Source organism: Alligator sinensis, unplaced genomic scaffold (assembly GCF_000455745.1).
Source record: "Alligator sinensis unplaced genomic scaffold, ASM45574v1 scaffold389_1, whole genome shotgun sequence".
Classification (NCBI taxonomy): Eukaryota; Metazoa; Chordata; order Crocodylia; family Alligatoridae; genus Alligator; species Alligator sinensis.
Window position 1 is genome coordinate 1731466 of NW_005841951.1, and position 19306 is coordinate 1750771.

Genomic DNA, 19306 nt, shown 5'->3' on the forward strand with positions numbered 1-19306 from the left:
CCAGTTTTGGGCACGCCTCTTCAAAAGGGATGTGGATAACCTTGAGAGGGACCAGAGGAGGGCTACTCGTATGGTTGACAGCCTGCAGGTAAGACCCTATGAAGACAGACCGAGGGACCTGAATCTCTTCAGCTTCCACAAAAGAAGGCTGAGAGGAGATCTTATAGCTGTCTACAAACTCATTAGGGGGGGCCAGCAGGGAATAGGGGACACTCTGTTTACCAAGACACCCCTTGGGGTTACCAGAAATAATGGCCACAAACTGAAGGAGAATAGATTTAGATTGGACATAAGGAAGAAATTCTTTACGGTAAGTGTTGCCAAAAATATGGAATGGGCTTCCAAGGGAGGTGGTGCTTTTCCCTACCTTGGAGGTGCTCAAGAAGAGACGGGCTAGGCATCTGGCTGGGGTTACTTAACCCCAGCGCTCTTTCCTACCTGGAGCAAGGGGTCGGACCCGATGATCTGCCAGGCCCCTTCCGACCCTAGAAATCTATGAAACCACTTTAATAAAATCAGTTAGTAGTGGGAGTGGCTCTTTTTAAAACTGAAAAAAATACACCAAAGAACATAGGTGCATGACCTGAAAAAAGGGAAACAATTCCAGCACAGTGAAATCTGATTTTCTAAAATCGGGGATTTTTGTTATTTCTAGAAAAAAAGCTGAAGAGTTCATTTCAGCACAAAAGTCATGGCAGTTTTGCCCACAAACAGGGCTAAGTTCTGCCTACAGATGCACATCCTTCCCCTTATTGTAAATAGAAATTGTGTCACGTATCAAAAAATGGCATCCTGACTTAGGAAATTAACAGAATCTATTTCAAAATCTATTTTCAAACTTAGCAGCATATATTTAAAAACAAAACAAAAACAAATAAAAGCAAAAACAAAGGTATCTCTAAAATGCAGAGCATTCAATAAACACATTACTTTGAAAACAATAGTTGCATGAGAATTTCAAGCCAAAACAATTAATCTTTAAAAAAAACTACATATACTTACTTACCACTATCTTATAGATGATGTGAACATTTTAGACTTTTGCAAGAGGTACAGGCAGGACAACCCAAGGCCTAGTCTACACACACACACACACACACACACACACACACACAAAATTATACCGGTATAGCTAGTTCAGTCTGGATGTGATTTTTTTTAAAGCAAAAAAAAGTCATACCAGTAAAAACTTCAATGTAGACAAAGGCATGCATGTATCTTGTATGTGTAAAGATCGTTTCATTTTCAAAACTAAGGCCCGATCTGTAGTTAAAATGTTGCTGACATAACTACATAGCAAAAATCATACCCTGACCAACGTACTAAGACTGGTGAAAAAGTCCTTTTACAAGTAGATCTTATTTCACTCATGGATCCAATTTAAGCTATTGCTGACCAAAGCACAGATTTTCCTGATATTACTTCACTTGTATATTTATACCAACAAACCCATGCAAGTATAGGCAAGCCCTATGTCACACTCCTGGTACAGTATAAGTACTTTATGGAAAGGAATACATAATGGGTTACTTCTGCATTTGGGCTAAGTACAGACGGTCAAAAATCCTGAGGCTAAATCAATTCAATCTTCGCAGGTTAGTCAAAGCTGCATAGATTGAACTGATAAGCAAGTGAACAGACATTCACTTTTGATTCTGGAAACGCAGCCACATGCCTGCAGAGGCTCAGGCCAGAAGCCAGGGGGTGTTAGAGCATGCCTCCCTGTTCAGCTGCAGCAGACAGCTTGGGCCAAGGCTATCCCCAACACAGGGATGGGGGTTTTGCAGGAGAGGTGCAAAGCAATCTGGGATGCTGGGGACTGTGAATTTACTTGAATTTGGACGGGATCCGGGACAGAAGTTCCATAAACTGAAACTGATTTAACCTAAATCAGATAAGTCTAATACTACATCCATCCAGATAAGCCTGATACTACATCCATCCAGGTCTTAAACCAGTTTTGGCCATTTTGAAAGTAGCTTATGTACATTGACCTCTTCTTGTGTTACAGATCTGAACCAGTTTCCAATCACTTATCAGTTTATGTGTAATTTCTGCCCTAGCCCTGATGACACAGGAGGCTTCTTTTAGTTCTATATTCCTGTGCTCTTTTATACCACCCTAACACTATACACAGTATTTTTTATACTACACCAATGTGGTTAAAGCAGCAAGACTTAAGTACAGAAAACTCCTGAGTTATATCCTTAGCTCTGCCAGTGACTTGATGCAGAACTTCAGGCAAATGACAACTATTCTTTGATTCAGTTTAAGAGTTAAGAAAAGAGATGTAGTACTTCTCTGTTAGAGTTCAAAAGATAACTCTAAGACAAAGTTTCAGCTAACAAAAATCTCTCTCAACAATTAGTTTTCAGTTATGAAAGGAGTTCACAAAAATAATTTTCTGAAGGTAAAATACAAAATCCCCCAAATGCTTCTGGTAAGAAAGATTTAAGCCACAATAGAGCTTCCTCCCATCAGCTGCAGATAGTGGGTTTTGAGGATCTGTAAACCCTGCCTTATTTCAAAACTGAACTGAAATCTCTGACTTGGAATGTGTTATCAAGATGGGAAATAGGCACAAGGATGAACAAGTCAGAAAAAAAATATAAAGTGTAACAGATATCTTTTCCTTCTCATGGCTTAGGGAAGAGTATTTAGAAAAAAACTGTCTTTCACGATATGCATGTCAGTGCACATATGACATAGCAAAGAAGGGCAGTTTTGTCACTATCGAAAAGAGACAGTCTTGGGGAGAAAAATACCTGATTTTGAGATAAATCTCACTAAAATATAATAATTATGAATAGGGGTGCACTGATAGAGATTTTCTGAGCCAATACCGATGGCCGATTTTTAAGGAGCCATACTGGCTGATACCAATCTGATTCTGATATGTAGCCCAGAAGCTTGGAGACCAGCGTCGGGCTGGTAATTCTGGTATGGGGGAAGAGGTCAGGGTAGGGAAGGGGCGTGGGGGGGAAGACAGATTGAGGCTCCCACAGTGAGGTAAGGACTGGGTCTGGGGCAGGCACTACAAAGCCGGGGCATGGAATTGGGCCACGGCTCGTCTGGGGGACACGGGGGGAGGGCTCCCATTGTTACATGTGCCCCTGGAGGGCATGGGAGGCATGTGCCCCGGATCTGTGTGCAGGGCGGGCGGGCTGGGGCCTGAGCTGTGCTCAGGGTGGGCAGTGGTGGTACTGGAAGGGGGGCTATTGGATAGGGGCTGCAGCCACCCTAAAAATTTGCTGTAACCTCCCCGTAGCTCTCTCCCAGCACCACTGCTTCCTGCCCCAAGCGCAGTCCTGGCCCAACACCCCTGCTGGGAAGAGCCCGGTGTCACCCCAGCCCCAGCCTGCCCCGCCCAGCCCTGCCCCACGCGCAGATCCAGGGTTACACGTCCCCCATGCCCTCCCCGGGTATGCGCATGAGCAGGAGCTGCCTACCCGGATGAGCCGCTCAAGGCTCCATTCCATTTCCTGCCCCGGCTGTGCAGCACCTGGCTCTGCCCCACTCCCTCTCTCACCACGGGGGCCTCGATCTGCCCCCTTCCCCCACAATAGATTTACCAGCCAGATGCTGGTCTCCAAGCTGCCGAGCTGCGCTCCTGGCCACGTGCATGCTGCAGCTGTGCACATGCAGGGGGCATTTATCAGCCACATTATCAGCCACATCAAGCAAAAAAGGTGATGTCTCATACGGTCAATTTTCCCTATAATGGTGACAATCTGATATGGGACTAATGTATCGGTGCACCTCTAATTATGATGCGACTGCTACTTTTTATTCCTCTCTTTTGACATGGCATACTAAAACAGCATAAGGTCAAAATGAAGATTGGAATGTGTAATGGGGGGACACCATTACCACCATTACTTTCCGGATCCAGAAATCAAAGTATAACTTCTTTATACCAAAGTTGAATTCATATTGGTATAAAGAAGAAATACAATGACCTAATTTCTTTTCATCAGCAAAAGATGTAGCCATTTCTATTATGCTGCATGTCATTGATTTTCTGACTACATGCAGATCTTGAGCAACTCAGATCATTTTGTTAGAATCTGGTGAAATTTTGGAGTCGTGTCCCCCTTACAGCTGATCTAAATTTAGCCAATTGTGTTAATTACACTCTTCCACACAAACACATATGAAAGGAAAACTTCAGTCAAATATAAAATATTTTGATCTCTAAATATAAAAAGGGATAAATTACAAAAACTGACAAATAGGAATCTGCTAGCTTGACAACTGACTGGTTTTAAGTATAACTGAAAGGTCACTTTTCTAATTAGGCACTGGATTTGAGAAAGCTGAATATTTTTTATTTGCTTTGCTTCTGCTGGAAATTTAACAGTTGGGATAGAAGTTTATAATTTGAAAAAGTGGGTTAATTAGTTAATGAGCTGGCAGTTGATTTAACTACTAACTGACAAGGAACAAATACTTCTTAAAACAACTTTGAAGCTCTCTATCAATTCATATCCATCTAATAGAAAACGTGATCATTCTGTTTTATGCTAGGCCCCTGCTGGGAAATAAGACAGCAACACGCAGTGAAAAAAAGTCACCAGCCAATTCTCTAAAGAGAGGTACTGAATTCACAACAAGGATTTCTGAAGACTGCTTTCACTATTTCTTAATTGTCAAGCAACTGTGTTCAGTGCTGTAAAAGACACAAGAAGGAAACTAAGTTATTTTAGGGCAATAGACAAAAATAGGGAAGATACTATAAAATAAGTAGCTTAGAGTTTCAATTTTTCATTTAATATTTATTAAAAATATATTTAGCAAAGGTAAGCAAGGTAATCCTTGATTTTTACTAAAATGGTGGCTTTAACTCCAGAAATATTCCTTCCATGCTGTGAACAACTGTGAAGTCTCTGCAATCCCTTCTACTCACAGCTCTCCATATGGTGGAGGATCACCATTCAGATATCACTATCACCCTGTTTTAACCCCATTTACCTTCTTTGTTTTCAAATAGCATAATCTGGGTTGGACTTCTAAAACAGAGTGCTACTTCCTGGCAACAGCACTACTAAATATTTTTTTCAGTTGGAAACTCCGATTGGTTTCAAGCTACTGTGAGCATGACTATGGCCAAATACTGATGTAAAGAAGCACATACCAAGAGGAGGACAAACAAAAAAAAGGAGAAAGTTAGAAACAGACAGTGGTATGTTAAAAAACAGAGAACAGGAGAGAAAGCGGATGAAATCATTAATGAAAAAACAAATCTTAAATGCCACTAGAAATATGAAAAGGAAAGAGAGAGACGATGCCTGCTTAACAGTAACATAGCTATTGGAAACAAGGAGTACTTTTTACATTTCTCAATCAAAGTTCTCAGAACTAGAGTCAAACTACCAAGTAGAATTGGACAGGAATACATTAGGTGCTACTCAAGGCTTGTGGTCTGGTCCTTGTCTGTGTATTGACAGTGAGCAGCAAACTGACAGAAGGTATTGATTACGTCACTGCATTACTAAGAATGAAGATGCTTACCTATAATTCCACTGTCCTTGCTTTCCAATGTGGAGCTAGGGCTGCTAATGGTCCCACAGGGACTACTTTTGTTAGCTGCTGTTTTGCCAATACAGCTATTCAGAGTTGAGCAGGGACTATCAGTGCTAGGTGATGTAGTGCTGCTTGTTAGTGTAGAGCAGGGACTGACTCCTTGACTGGCTACTGTGCACTGCAACATGAATGAAACACACAGTTACTGCACAGCAGACAGCACATTTTTGAAAATTAGAACCACTGAGGAGAAATACAAGACAACAAAAATGGATGATCCCATCTCTGAGCAAACATTTAATGCTTAATTTTTATCTTTAATAATATTAGCGGGTTAGTGACATGTTCTCAAATACTCTTTCAAAAGTAATTTTTGACAAAATAAAGGAGAAATACATTATTCAAGGAAACAGTTGCTGTGAAGCAAGTATCCTTTCTTTTAGTCATTCTGCAGAAAACAAATGCTTTATTCACTCTCTCTCCAGCACTCTGGATGCTCTAAGATTTATGAGGTCTGGGATAAGTGTAAAGAGACTGGTTGCTACTGTGCCATCTCACATGACATTCTCATACAAAGACTGGACATCAGCCTCTCATTCCTCTCGCCACCTCAAACACATACTTCACTAAGCAGACTGAACAGGGGATTTCACAAGGGAAAAACCTCATATCCCTCATGTCCTGTTTTAACCCTATTCACATTTTCCTCTCTCACAAAACATGAGGGTGGGAGTAAAAAACATTCCCGCACCAAATGCACTGAAAGCCACATTAAAGAACAGAAGCTATTCAAACCAAGAGTAAGCTGCAGCTTTTACTTCTAAAAATTGATGGCCTGAATCAATTCTTTTGAAAAAAATTCTTGTTGCCCTGGATTCTTGTGGGAAGAATCTGCAAAGATCATTTCACAAATAAAGATTCCACATACATTTTTAACTGCTTTGATTCAGCTACAAGCTCCATGATATGGATTTCTATTAATAAAGTTGGTGTTTCACTATATATTGATTGAATGCAATTAACGTGTAGGAGAAAAGAAAAATGGTTCTTATCTCAGATGTAGGCTGAGCATTAACTATGTTCTCTTCTGTTACCATACCATGGTTTCATTTTTTTCTTCTACAGTTATGTGTGCAGAGGCTGGGATCCCTTCTCCCAGTAAAAATCCCAGTCTTGTCATCAATTCTTGTGCTGCAGGTGAACAGTTTGATTCTTTCTCAGGCTTTGCTTCTGTACAAAAATAAAAGATTGAACTTTGATGAAAAATTACAGTGTTATACTTGGAACCTGTTGCTAGAGGTAAAGAAAAAAATGCAGTCAAATTTCAACATTGACTCTTCTGTCAGCAAGGCTTTGTTTAACAGACTGTAATAGATGCAATAATGTTATTTACCCTTTTTTAATGCATTAAGGTTTAAAATGTAGATTAGCTCTGGATTAATTTGCATTTTTGCTCAATAAGTAAAAATATGTTGAGTAAATCAACCCCAGCCAGTTGATAACATTTTAGAGGACAATTCTTGTCTACACTGATCACTGACTTATTCAGCACTATTAAGGCACTATGAAAATCAACGGTGTTTTCATTCAATACAGGCATGTATATAATAGATGGTAAATCATAGTACCTTGGAAATACCCAGAAGACCTTTAAGTTATAAAAGAAGTTAAGACAGCAAAACTATGTCATGTTAACTGCAAGATGCAACAATTAACAACTGTAGTACCCTGTATTCAGTGCTTAGTTGTTGCATTTGGAATTTGCAGCATTTAGCACCCTCCATTTAGCACCTGAACATACAAATGAGCTCCTGTGAGCTATAACCAGAGCAGGGATTTACAGTGCATAAGCTGGCTCTGGGCTAACTACCTGCATACATGCTCTCACCACACAGCTAAACCATGGGAGCTTAGTTCTCTTTCACTGAGGCCAAAGCAGCCATGGGTAAGCTTTTATTTACCGCAGGACACAAGAATATACATAGAATAGCTAACATGCTGTCATTCCCTACCCTGCTTTACCTTGTAATAGCTTGCTCTGTGTCTTCAAGTTTCTAACCCTCCTTGTTGCAAACAAAAACACTCGAAACTGAGTTTTGTCTTCCTGAATTTGAAAGCAGACTGGCAAAACCTGATGGGAAATACCTTTTCATTACCACCCATTGTTAATTCCTAAATCTAAAAATGAGAATTTAAAACGTCAACATTTTAATATTTTTTACTACTTATTGCTACTGACCACTATCCCATTTGCTTATTCTTAAACCACCCATCATATCTTCCCGAGTGCCAGCAGACCTACTAACGACCAACTATCAGTTTAGACAATGTTGGGTGTCATTTTCCAAACTAAAATCTGTGACATGTACCCTCTCTAGTGAAAAATAAAAATCAATTTAATTATGAACTGTATGAATTACTGCATCTGAGCATCCAGAGAGATTGTTAGTGGAAGGTAACCTGCTGAAGTTCAGATCAGGGCTTTAGGTAGGGATGGCAAGCACACAGCAGTGAATACTTGTTTTTTTCTGCCTTCACAATTGAAGCAGCAAAGAACTACTGGCTAAACTGCTTCAATTATGTACAGTCTACTTGCTCTGGATTGTGTGCAACCTGAATGTCAGCAGTTCCACACTCCGATATCTTTTGTCATTCCTTGGAGAGAAAACCAGGGGCTAAGCCACCTCCAATTTGATCAGTCTTGCAAAAGTGTCAGAACAAGATCATGCAAACACCCAGCCTCACTTAGCTGAATGTTTCTCACTTGGGCCCAGGGGGAACTTGCGTTGCTTGCATGTATCATTTGTTCAAACGTACAAATGGAAAAATGAACGAAGAAAGAATAGGTGACTTGAACACATCAATAAAATATGCTTTCCTAGTTAGTGATATACAGGAGGGAGGAGATTAATCTACTTCTGATCGAAGTATTTAGGGACTCTTACAAGGAATGTACTTAAAATTCAAGGTGGTCAATCAGATGCTTTAAATATCCCTCTCGTAATATGTAGGCCAACTTATATTTTTAGTGTCTGACTATCAAATGAATGTCTGTTTAATAAGATGCCTTGATTTTTTTTTAAACTTTTAAAATTAAAAATGTATTATTTTTAATTTGAATTTAAATAAACTCTATTGCTCTCCTTCAAGAAGAAACTGCTGAACTATGTTGCCATGTATGCATAAATTAAGCAATGCATCTGAGATAAGACCAGAAATTAAAAATAAACCGTCCATCTCTGTGGCGTTGCACCCCATCAGAAGACAGAAGAAACTGAGGATTTGGCAGATTCACTTCACCATCTTTCCTCCCTGTTTCACTTGGCCTACTAAACCTCAATACATTCTTTGAGGGCTATACTCTACTGTAAGTGCAGTATGGACATAGCCGATATTCCGTGACATTTACAAAGGAACAATGTAAAGCCAGTTTTAATTCCTAGTTCCACGTTTGATGTGGTGGTCAAAGTAACCAGACACTTTATGTACAACTCCTGCTTGCCCAACAGAAAATACTTAACTAAATTTAACTTTGCTTGTTTGAGCTACACTAAATTGTCTGGCCCCCCAACAGAAGTACATTAGCAGCCTAACATCCTTCAATGATTAAACTCCCAAATGATTCCTGCTCAATATCTAAGTTTCTTGCAGATGTTTCAGTGCCTTTAAAGCTTCATTATTAATCATGTAGGTACTTCACTGCTCCCTAATGATATGCAAACATCTATAAGGGAGTATCATTCAAGGCAGAAGTCTATAAGGGAATACCATTTTTCTGTAAGTAGGATAACAGCAGCAGTTGGCACCAAAACTTATTTTTAAAATTTCCACATAAGTTTGTCTCTTAATATAATTTGAGTGGGAAAAAAATGTGTCCTTCAGCTACAATTTAATTTCTATTCCATATGCACTACAGGATAAGAACCACTCTCCGCCCAAATTTACAGCTAGATAATACTATACAGAAACGGCATTTTTGATAAGAAAGCAGAATTTCAACTAAAAAGAGCAACTGAATTTTACCTATGGCAATTAACAGAAGACTTGGGATGGACATTTAAGCCGTGTGTAGAGTTGCAACTCTCCAGTACATAAGTCCAACAAATTTATTCTGAAGATAAGCATTATGGTATTTATAGATACTGTAATTCTGTCGTAGCTACACAACATGACAATGAACGTTAAGGTTCTGTTTTTTAAATTAAGGAGGAAGTCGCTTCACTTAATTTCCAGTAGACCTTTGCCCATCTCACAGAACAAACAAATCAACCAACCAGCACGCTTGCCATCATGCCCTCTCTCTCCTTGTTATCTTGGAGGAATCCAAAACCCAAACTGGATTCCATTCCTACTAGGAACTGTTTATTGAAGAAAAAGGGGGAACTTTTCTTTTTATAATGTAAGATTGTGGATGTTCAACTAAACAACTTTTTAATGAAAATGTCTAGTTGACAAAGAAAAAAAAATTGTAAAATGTTCAACAAATTATGTGGAAATACTGGGGTTTTTTAAATTCTTTTTCATTCATGAGAAGATATCAAGACTTACTAGTCTTGCACAAGTCTGCATTTGCCATGGAATTTTGATAAAAATGCAAAAAAAACATTTTTCCACAAGGGGAAAAAACCCTGTTTTCCAACCAGGTCAAATTTTTGTAGCACCCATTACCACAGTAGTTGAGCTGAATGGGTAATTCATAATTGCAGTGTTAGATCCATGAAAGACTTCATAGAGAATTCTGTTCTTCATCCTTCTGAGCTCTAGGAAAATCTGGTAGAGCATATTTGTGGTTGTTTGATTTTTTTTTAAATTAACCTCTGCAGTTATGCTAACTAGAACCTTATCCTAAAGGAAGTTCTTACAGATTTCCCTAAAAGTAAATAAGATTAATTCTTGTCAAGAATTTCATTCCTTATTTACCAGAGGGTTTGTTTGTTTTGATTACAAATCTCACAACAAAAACTTTTAGCAAGCTGAAGGAGAAGAAACTGTTTTTGATATTGCTGCTACCCGATCATACAAGATTAGCAAAGAATCCGGCAACACTTAGAAACTTTGGATTTCAGCCCAGACATTGTTTTGAGAAATTGATAGGCTCTGCATAAAAAGATATGAACGATAAGATATTCTTGTTGTAATTTTTGTATAGGTAGTTAAGGACACAGAATCTGGGAAGTCTAATACTTACTTTTCCAATAAGCAAATTCCTTCAGAAAACTAGCAAAGGTTTTCATCCAGAGGTCTGTAGACAACTGGGAGTCCTTTATTCCTTCTCTCTCAGACCATGTGAATGCATACAATTAATTCTGTTTCTTTGTTACATGGTGTTAGTAACCTGCATAAACTAACGCAGCTAGTGTAGGGATGGTAGTAGTATTAAGCTAGTCTTTGCAACTGAGGCAAGGCAAGGCAAGATATCTTTTTCAAGACCAGATTACTGATTTTGGTAGCTGCATTGGCTGTTTAGCTTGCATTTATCAAAAGATCTCAAGGCTCTTATATTTTGGTAACTTGCTTGTTCTTGTTACAGAAGAAAGTGCTGATAGAAATGGGTTCTATACATCTTCAGCTGTGAGATAGCCTTGTTGGTCTTGTTTGGCAGTCTCCCCTTTGTTACTACAATAGAGTTGGGAGCATGGATCTTTGAGTTTCTTTTATATCCTGATATCCCTGTTCTCCAAATTTCAAAACCCTATCAATAGAATTCAATATTTATTTATGTTCAAGAAATCTGTCAGGATATATGCGTGAAAGATCCAAGATACCACTACAGTGAACCTGAGTAGTGCACACACGCACATGAGCTGGTGGACATTTAAGTTTGTGTACACACACACCTTAAATGGATGCTTGTTAACAAGGTAGAAGAGGTACTCTGATGATGCTCAACAGGTTTGTTCACTAACCATTTTGGAAGAACTAACATGAAGATGTCAGTTAAATGAAAGCCTCTAGATCAAAGGTTCCCAAACTTTTTCTTATTGCATGCCCCCTTCCAGATTTACCAGTTGCCCCGGTATCCCTACCAGGATATGTTTTCTATTTTAACACCTTAAATGCCAATTATTATTACAATGAAAATTAAATCCACCATTACACAATTTCTCTTGTGTATCCCATAGATTCATCGATTCGGATCACTGTCCCCGATTTGATTTGGCCAAATCCAAATCTGAAGATTTGATGCCGATTCAGAGAATTAGCGATTCGGTCACAGACAGAACTTTAAATGTTTTTTCTACATACCTCAAAATACCAGGCACAGCTTGTGAATGCTGTGATGCTGGGACGGATGGAGCATCCCACAGGAGCACGGGGACCCCCCCTCGCATGCTCGGCAGTAAACCTGGAAGTGGATTGGAAGTACCTCCGGTCCACTTCTGGGTCTGCCGGAGAGTGTGTGCAGTCTCCAGCAGACCCGGAAGTGGGCTGGAAGTGCTTCTGGTCCACTTCCGGGTCTGCTGCTGAATGCGCTAGGGAGCCCCCCATGATCCTGTGGGATGCTCCATCCTCCCCAGCATCGCAGCATTCATGCACTGCCTACCTTGAGGTATGTAGAAAAAATATTTAAAGCTGTGTTTATGTCCAAATCACCAAATCTCTCTGAATCAATTCGGAGGGTTCCGATTCAATTCAGAGAGATTAAAGGGTCTTCTGATTCTATTTGGCGATTCGGCCACAGAATCAGGCCAAATCTCCTCCAAATCAAATCAGGGACCGAAGCTTCGCACAGCCCTAATGCATACCCCCAGAGGTACATGTACCACTGTTTGGGAACCCCTGCTCTAGATAAAACAGGAGCAATCTGGGTCATGGATGGAGCTATTAGGGTTCAGGGCTAATCAATCCAAAAATGGTTTTTGGCATGTCGGTTTTCTGAGTTCCCTCTTGACATGTCAAGATAGTAACTCTGAGTATGGCATGAAACAGCTCATCACCAATCACATTCAGGATAACTAACTTGGAAGGCAAGATAAGTGTATTATATTTGGTATTTACTATCATCTCAAAACATATGGGAATTGTCAATTAATTTTAAACAGATATCTCAAGAGTTCTACTCTGAAAATTGGGGGGTAAAAAGATCTGCTCTCGGTTTGTTCAGATATATACTTGCTGCTGCTTTCTCCACACTAATCCTGAAAACACAATACAGTAGTAGGATGATCAAAAGCTTTCCCCTCCCCCCCACCGCCACATTCATCATAAAGAAAAATGAGACTCGTAGAAAGCCATGGGCTTAAGCAGGTACGCTACAGCAAGATTTTGCCTAAAGAAACTTTATGGCAGGTGCTGATAACTATAACTAACTAGGAAATTAAGCCACTTGACTACCAGAGCTCACGCTGAATTTGCAGGTATGGTAATTAGAAAAACTCTCTAAGCAGGGCCAAAAAACCCATATGACCTCAAATACCTTCCTAGTTATTTTTTAGAGTAGAAATATACTTTCAGAGAGCAGAATTGCACTTTTGCTAAATCATGGGGCTTCTAGGACTTCTTCATTCCTTGCTTCTCCCTGCAGTTTAAAGTTCCAATTTACTTCCACAATTCTGCCTTCATGAGGTTTACAGAATTAATTTAATTAACCCTACAGAAATTTCAGGGACATCACACAGATTTTAAAAAGTACTGTCAATCACTACTGAATATTTAACGTTAGAGTTACTGTCAGTCACACATTAACTCAGGAGTTGGCAACTTATAGCCATCGAATCTATGGAGCCAGGCAACAGATGCAGGGCTTTCTTGGCAGGTGCTTTCCCTGTGCTACCCTGGGGGCAGTCACAGTGAGTTGCTAGTGCCCACCCACCTTCAATCTTGGGTGGGTCATTCCAGCCTACACCTGTAAAAAGGTGCACTAACTAGTCTGCACTAACTGGTCCACATTTACAATGATATTGTACAGCCAAAAGAAGCTCCAAAACAACTTAAGTACACCGAGAGTGTTATTTTACCAAACGTCTCAAATCAGTCACAAAGGCTACATCCACATGAGCAGGGACTTTTGTCTCCCCAGGGACAAGCAGCAGTGGCACACATTGTGCTGCTGCTACTAGTCCCCAGGGAATGCCTGGGTCATGTGCCCTCTGGCTCATGGCAGGTCATGCTGGGTGGGGATAGGGGAGGCTGGGCCCAGCAACTATGCTAGCCCCAGCAGCCTTACCTGCAGTCCCAGGGGCTCAGGGAGATGCAGCTGCAGTGCTCCTGCAGCTGGAAGTCTGGCCAGCAGTTGGAGTATGGCTCCGGCAGGCCAGGCTCTGGTTTTGGGCAGCACACGCTGCCGCCACATCCGCCACCGTGCTTTTTTAAGGCATGGGGTTTTGTTTTTTGCCCCGGGATTTCCTGTAGTCAAACCAGCACCCCGCCCCCCGGGCAAGGTAGCAGCCTGGGAAATGCCTGTATGCGCAGTGTATGGCACTATAGATGGGTCAGTGGCACCACATACTGCACATCTATGCTCATCTGGACACAGTCAAAGGATTTAAATTATGAACTTTTTGTTCTTGTGCCTTCTCTGATAAATGATTAAAAAAAAAAAGAGAGTATTTTGTGGCATGCTGGTGGTCAAGTGGAAATCCGATTTTCTGCCAGACTAGAGATAAGAGATAACAATATCTAAGGTCCTCAGCCTGACAAACACTGCTCACTCTCTGAGGATGGAAAGCTTAGCTTTGTCTTTTAGGGTGTGTATAGAAGTACTCCATGCATGCTTTATAGCGCTGTAATTTTATAGTGCTATAAAAAGTGCTCTAAATTATAGCACTCTTTAACATGACTGAGGTGCAGCGTTTGGTGGGGAGGAAGCCTCTGAGCATCCCTGCACATACCAGGCACTCCACAGCCTCCTGTTTGACCAGGAATTAGACCAGCATACAGTTATTTAAAGTGCTGTAGGTTGCTAGGGTGCTGTAAAATACAGAGCTTCGACGACCGCATTTAACAAGGGTTAATTAAAGCGCTGTATCCATTTTTAAGTACTGTAAAGCCATGTACTTCTGTTAAGTCATGGCATTGAAGCACTTTAAATGGTGAAAAAAAAGCAACTTCTGTATACACCCTTAGTAACTCATCTGTCCAATATCCATAGTATCTAGCTGTACTCTGCTACATAGAGGGTCATCATTAGGGATCCTGGTTTTCTCCATTAAAAAATCCAAAATTCTCTAATAAAACCCCCAAATTCTCTAATTAAAATCCCCAGATCTGTGTTTTTCCACAATTAAAATGAAACGCCACTAAAATACACACACACACACACATATATATATATATATACATACACACACACACACACACACATACACACACACACACACACACATTTTGGCATTTGATTTTGGTTTCTTTATCATGGAAAATAAGAGCTACCTCTGCCACCTTCAATCACAAGGATGTGGGTCCAGCTGTGGCTTTTTTGTGGTGTTGAGCAGCTCTGATATGCCACTGCCCTGCCCCTGCCCATGCCACTGCCCCTCACGCCAATGCCACAGCCCCTCTAGCCCTTCTGGTGCCCCTCACTCCTAACCCACAGTCCCATGCCCTCTTCCAGCCCTATTGGTGCCCCGTACTCCCAACCCGCAGCCTCTGCACCCTCCCCCCACTTCCCAAACAGCCACTTGCAGGCTAGAAATCTGCCAGTCTACAAGGGGAAACCTATCGTTTCCCACTTCAAAGGGGAAAATCTGTGCGTCTCCACTTAAGGAGAAAATTGTGTTTTTCTACAGGAAATGGAAAACCCAGACCCCTGGTCATTGTGAGTTAAGGCACTTGAGGTGAGTAAGAGTAAATAATTCAATGCAACTATTAATTCTAATATTCCTATTATCAGTGATGCTAAGAAAATGGCAAGGTGTTTCTATACTATCTGCATTTTACCAAATAGGGTATACACCAGTAATGCAAACAGATTGCTGAATGTCTGATCATATTAACCAGCTGAAAAGGAAAACCTGAAGTCAAAAGCCTATTTACTTAGAAATTAGAGATATCCATTGTTTTCATTATTTAGACAATAAATGAAATATGAACTTTGAACTGAAGATAACACAAGGCAGAAAAGGTGAACTATGTTTTTTTAATATTAAAAGAAATTAAATTTAAGAGAGAAACAAGTTTATACCCACAATTAAAAAAAACATTAAAAAAAAGCAGATTTACCAAAAAAAAAAAAAAAAAAAATCAATCAGTACAAGGAATGTTTTTGCAAAGTCTCACTGATATTTTTGCTTTGTTTTGTTTTGGTGTGGTCTTAAATACTTTCCTTAAAAGTACTGCAAATTTCAGTCATTGTGGCATCAGGAAAGTAGAAATGGAAGAGAAAATGAAATGGACTAGTCTGCTTTCAACATACAGGTATTAATGGCATTATTTAATTTTCAAATGAAGTTCTCCCTTTCAAACCTAAGAATTCCTTTAACACTGAAGCACAAGAAAAACAAATTTGATCAACTGTAACTAGACTGCTTGACTGTAAGCAGTGACCTTAGTAAGGTCAGTTAAAGCTGTAAATTAATCTAAAAAAATATAACAATGAATACAAAATCCTCATTATAGTACAAATATCTACATACTGACTTGAGTGTCATTTTGCTTTGGCCATGACATTCATGAAGCCACACTTTGTTATGTGTTAGTCAAATTTAATGAACTTGAAGCTTTTCAAGAATACCAATTAACTTTAAGGGTTATGGTGCCAACATAGGAGTCTATTGTTAACAGTCCTCCTATTTAGCAAGCTTTCTAAATGCAGTATTGTATTCAGTACAGAACTACCACAATTTCAACTTAAATTCAGAAAAATTGTAAACAGGCCTCTCACATAAATGTGACCCACAGCCCTCACACTCAATTTTGCCTACACCATGTGCACATCTCCAAGAGCTAAGACTGCTAGAAAAAGAAAGAACTCGCATAAATCGTTTTTTGCAAACTACTTCTCCCTACCACAAATATGTTCAATTGTGCAAAACATTCTTACGAGGGAGACTTAAGTTTCATTATTGCATAACCCTGGCTCCTGTGAAATGAAAAGCTAATCTATTAAGTAAAATAAGAACAGCACTGAAAACACTCTCTTACCATTCTGATTGGGTTCTGTTGGCTCTGACACTTTTCTGAATGGTACAACAACTGCATCTCCTGGCACTCTGGGACTTTCCACGAACTTGGGCTTCCTGATCGGACCTGTAGTGGGAAAGGTCTGAGTGTGTCTAATTTTTTCCAGATGGAATACAAATTTCAGAATGTACAATGTGTATCCTCAGAGATCTAAGCAGACCTACAGGACAAGCCACCCCTCACCCCTTCCTCCCTCCCCAAATACACACAGCTAGCTACTACAGTACAGACCAGTGAACTTCTGTACTTCCACTCTTGCAGACTCTTGTATGAAAGAAAAGCTCTTTAGTCAGGCTCACTTTCTGGAATGAAAACAAAAGCAATTTGTTTGCTACGACGATCCTGAAGCAGGCTCCAGCATATGTAAAATGAGTGACATAGACAAGTTCAAACCCAGACAGCTTTCAGTCGGCATCCTCTATTCAGAGCTTTTATTTTCCATCTCAATATGAAAGATAACCTTGTTACCGAATATCAAAAGGCAGGAGACAAGTATTGCAAGTAGAGAGCTTGCAACATTAACATCCTAAGTACTTCAATCCAGAGATTTAGTAAATTACTGGGTATGTTATCCAATGAATGACGCACACTGATTGCAAGGGAAGGGGAGGAGGGCAAGGGGAAAAGAAAAATATCTTCTTGGCAACTAACTGTTTGTGCTTTCATAAAGACAGGCATGAGCTAAGAATGCTGTTAATTTAACGTCAAAATGTACCAGGTATTTAACCCACCTTTTACTAAGAGAAGAAACATAGAATGAGTTTTTAAATTTAACTGATTTCTAAAGCACTCTCACTTATGACTTTCAGTTTTATGCTTTGTTTAAGTATTCATTATAGTGTTCTTTACCACGTGTGGTTTAGCAACAACTACAGGAAACATTACATGCACAATAGAATTTCTGGTCAGCAAAATACGAAAGCACAATGAGAACAATGCTGCCCTCTAAGGGTAAACTAGAAGCAGAATACAAGTAACTTCAAAACTAGCAGATACCCAGGTTGTAGCTGTATTGGTCTACAGGCAAAAGGAAACAGAACTTGTGACAGAGGTGATACCTTTTATTAGACCAACTAGATATTTGCAAAAAAAAAAAAAAAAGTCTTTATTTGCAAGCTTTCAGGCTCATACGCTCTTTTTCAGGCACAGGAGAAAGCAAAGATTGTAAAACTTCTCCTAGGTGGAAATGAAAATTCATATTTCACAGGAAAGCTGAAGCTGTTGTAAGATCTCCTGGTTGGAATAGTTCGTTTTGTGAAAAATAGGCTCAGATAAAAGTTGGAACAGTCTGTTTATCTTGAAGCTGTCCGGCGGCAATCAGGATGTAGAATTATGTTTCCTTCCGGTTATGATGTTTCATATTTTGCAGGAGAGTGCAGAGATGGAATGTTCTCCTGGCAGGAATTTCTTGTGTGTGAATGTGCCCAAAAGCTTGCAAATAAACATTATTTTTTGCAAATATCTAGTAGGTCTATAAAAGATATCACCTCTGCCACAAGTTCTGATTCCTTCAAAACTAGCATACATGCACTACACAAGGCATCTCATCCTGCCACAGCAGTCAGGCAGACTTTTACATCTGGTGCATGAAGTAATGCAGGACTAGAGTTACCTATGCTCAGATCACTGAGAAACTCAATCCAAAGCAGCTTAAACTCTTAATTTGTGTTCCCACCATCATATACAGGTTTTGTGCAACTGCTCATTCATACAGCCACTTTCACTGGACAGGCACACTACTTCCCACCCCCAAATCGTTTGAATAAATTTTCTATGGATTTGGGGTCGACTAGGGTGCTCTCCTGTTTTAGCCAGAGGAGTCTGGAATTGCATAGCCAGTTCCTGGTCCTAAGAAAGCACAATAATAGAGCTGGCTGCCTGGATGGGTCCATTCTTCATTTATGACAACCAACATGGGGCATTTTCCCTTCCTTCTTGACACAACTCTGATAACTTAAATAGACACAATGTCACATCCCCAGCGATCCCAGAAGCTGAGAAGGAATCTTCCTTACATGGAAGGCTGGCCAAGGTGAAGCAGCTGTATGATTTAACTACTATTTTTTAAACATCTATATTAGATGACAATATCAAAAGCAAATAAAGAAACCTCCCCTTTCTGAACAGCACACTGATTTTTAAACAATGGTTACATTCCACAAAGAGATAAAACAACATTGAAGGGGCCAAATCAAACACTTTAAAGTAAGGAACTGCCAGAATTAAGCTGGAAATCCTTCATTTCAAATCCACGTACTTACGGATTGTGATAACAACATGATTGTTTGTTATTTTTACCACAAGATCACTATCTCACTGCACTCAAGGCTGCAATGATTCAAATGTGACCTATACTCTCAACACAGGGTAATTAATATCCTTTACCCTGAACAATCAAGTCCTATCTCTCTCAAATTGGGCATGCAAAATTAACATATATTTTTTACCTTAGTGCCCAATGTGTAAAATGGAAACATCATCATGTTTTAACCAATGGGTATATTGTGAAGATAGCCAACAGCTACGAAATGGTCAGATTTGTATGAATTAGCGCATTACTGAGAACAACCGAGAAATGCCCATAAGTAAACAAACGCTTCTGCCCTCAGACCAAACTGTGTTGGCTTAGTAAAACAAGCTTAATTTCTGCCCTGCCCTCCTG

At 39.9% G+C, this 19306-nt stretch overlaps 1 protein-coding gene across 14 annotated transcripts in view; it reads right to left on the minus strand.

Annotated features, from left to right (window-relative positions):
* TANC1 (tetratricopeptide repeat, ankyrin repeat and coiled-coil containing 1) overlaps positions 1 to 19306 on the minus strand; it is a 217588-nt gene that overhangs the window by 78220 nt on the left and 120062 nt on the right. For 11 of the 14 annotated variants that reach the window (XM_025199957.1, XM_025199959.1, XM_025199954.1 and 8 more), the window contains 3 exons: positions 16606 to 16710; positions 6623 to 6753; positions 5512 to 5701 (listed from right to left, as the gene is read on the minus strand). In XM_025199957.1, the coding sequence (XP_025055742.1) occupies positions 5512 to 5701; positions 6623 to 6753; positions 16606 to 16710 (426 nt within the window). Of the gene's footprint in view, positions 1 to 5511; positions 5702 to 6622; positions 6754 to 16605; positions 16711 to 16875; positions 16947 to 19306 lie in introns of all 14 variants that reach the window. The other 3 variants (XM_025199962.1, XM_025199963.1, XM_025199960.1) reach the window with 2 other exon arrangements.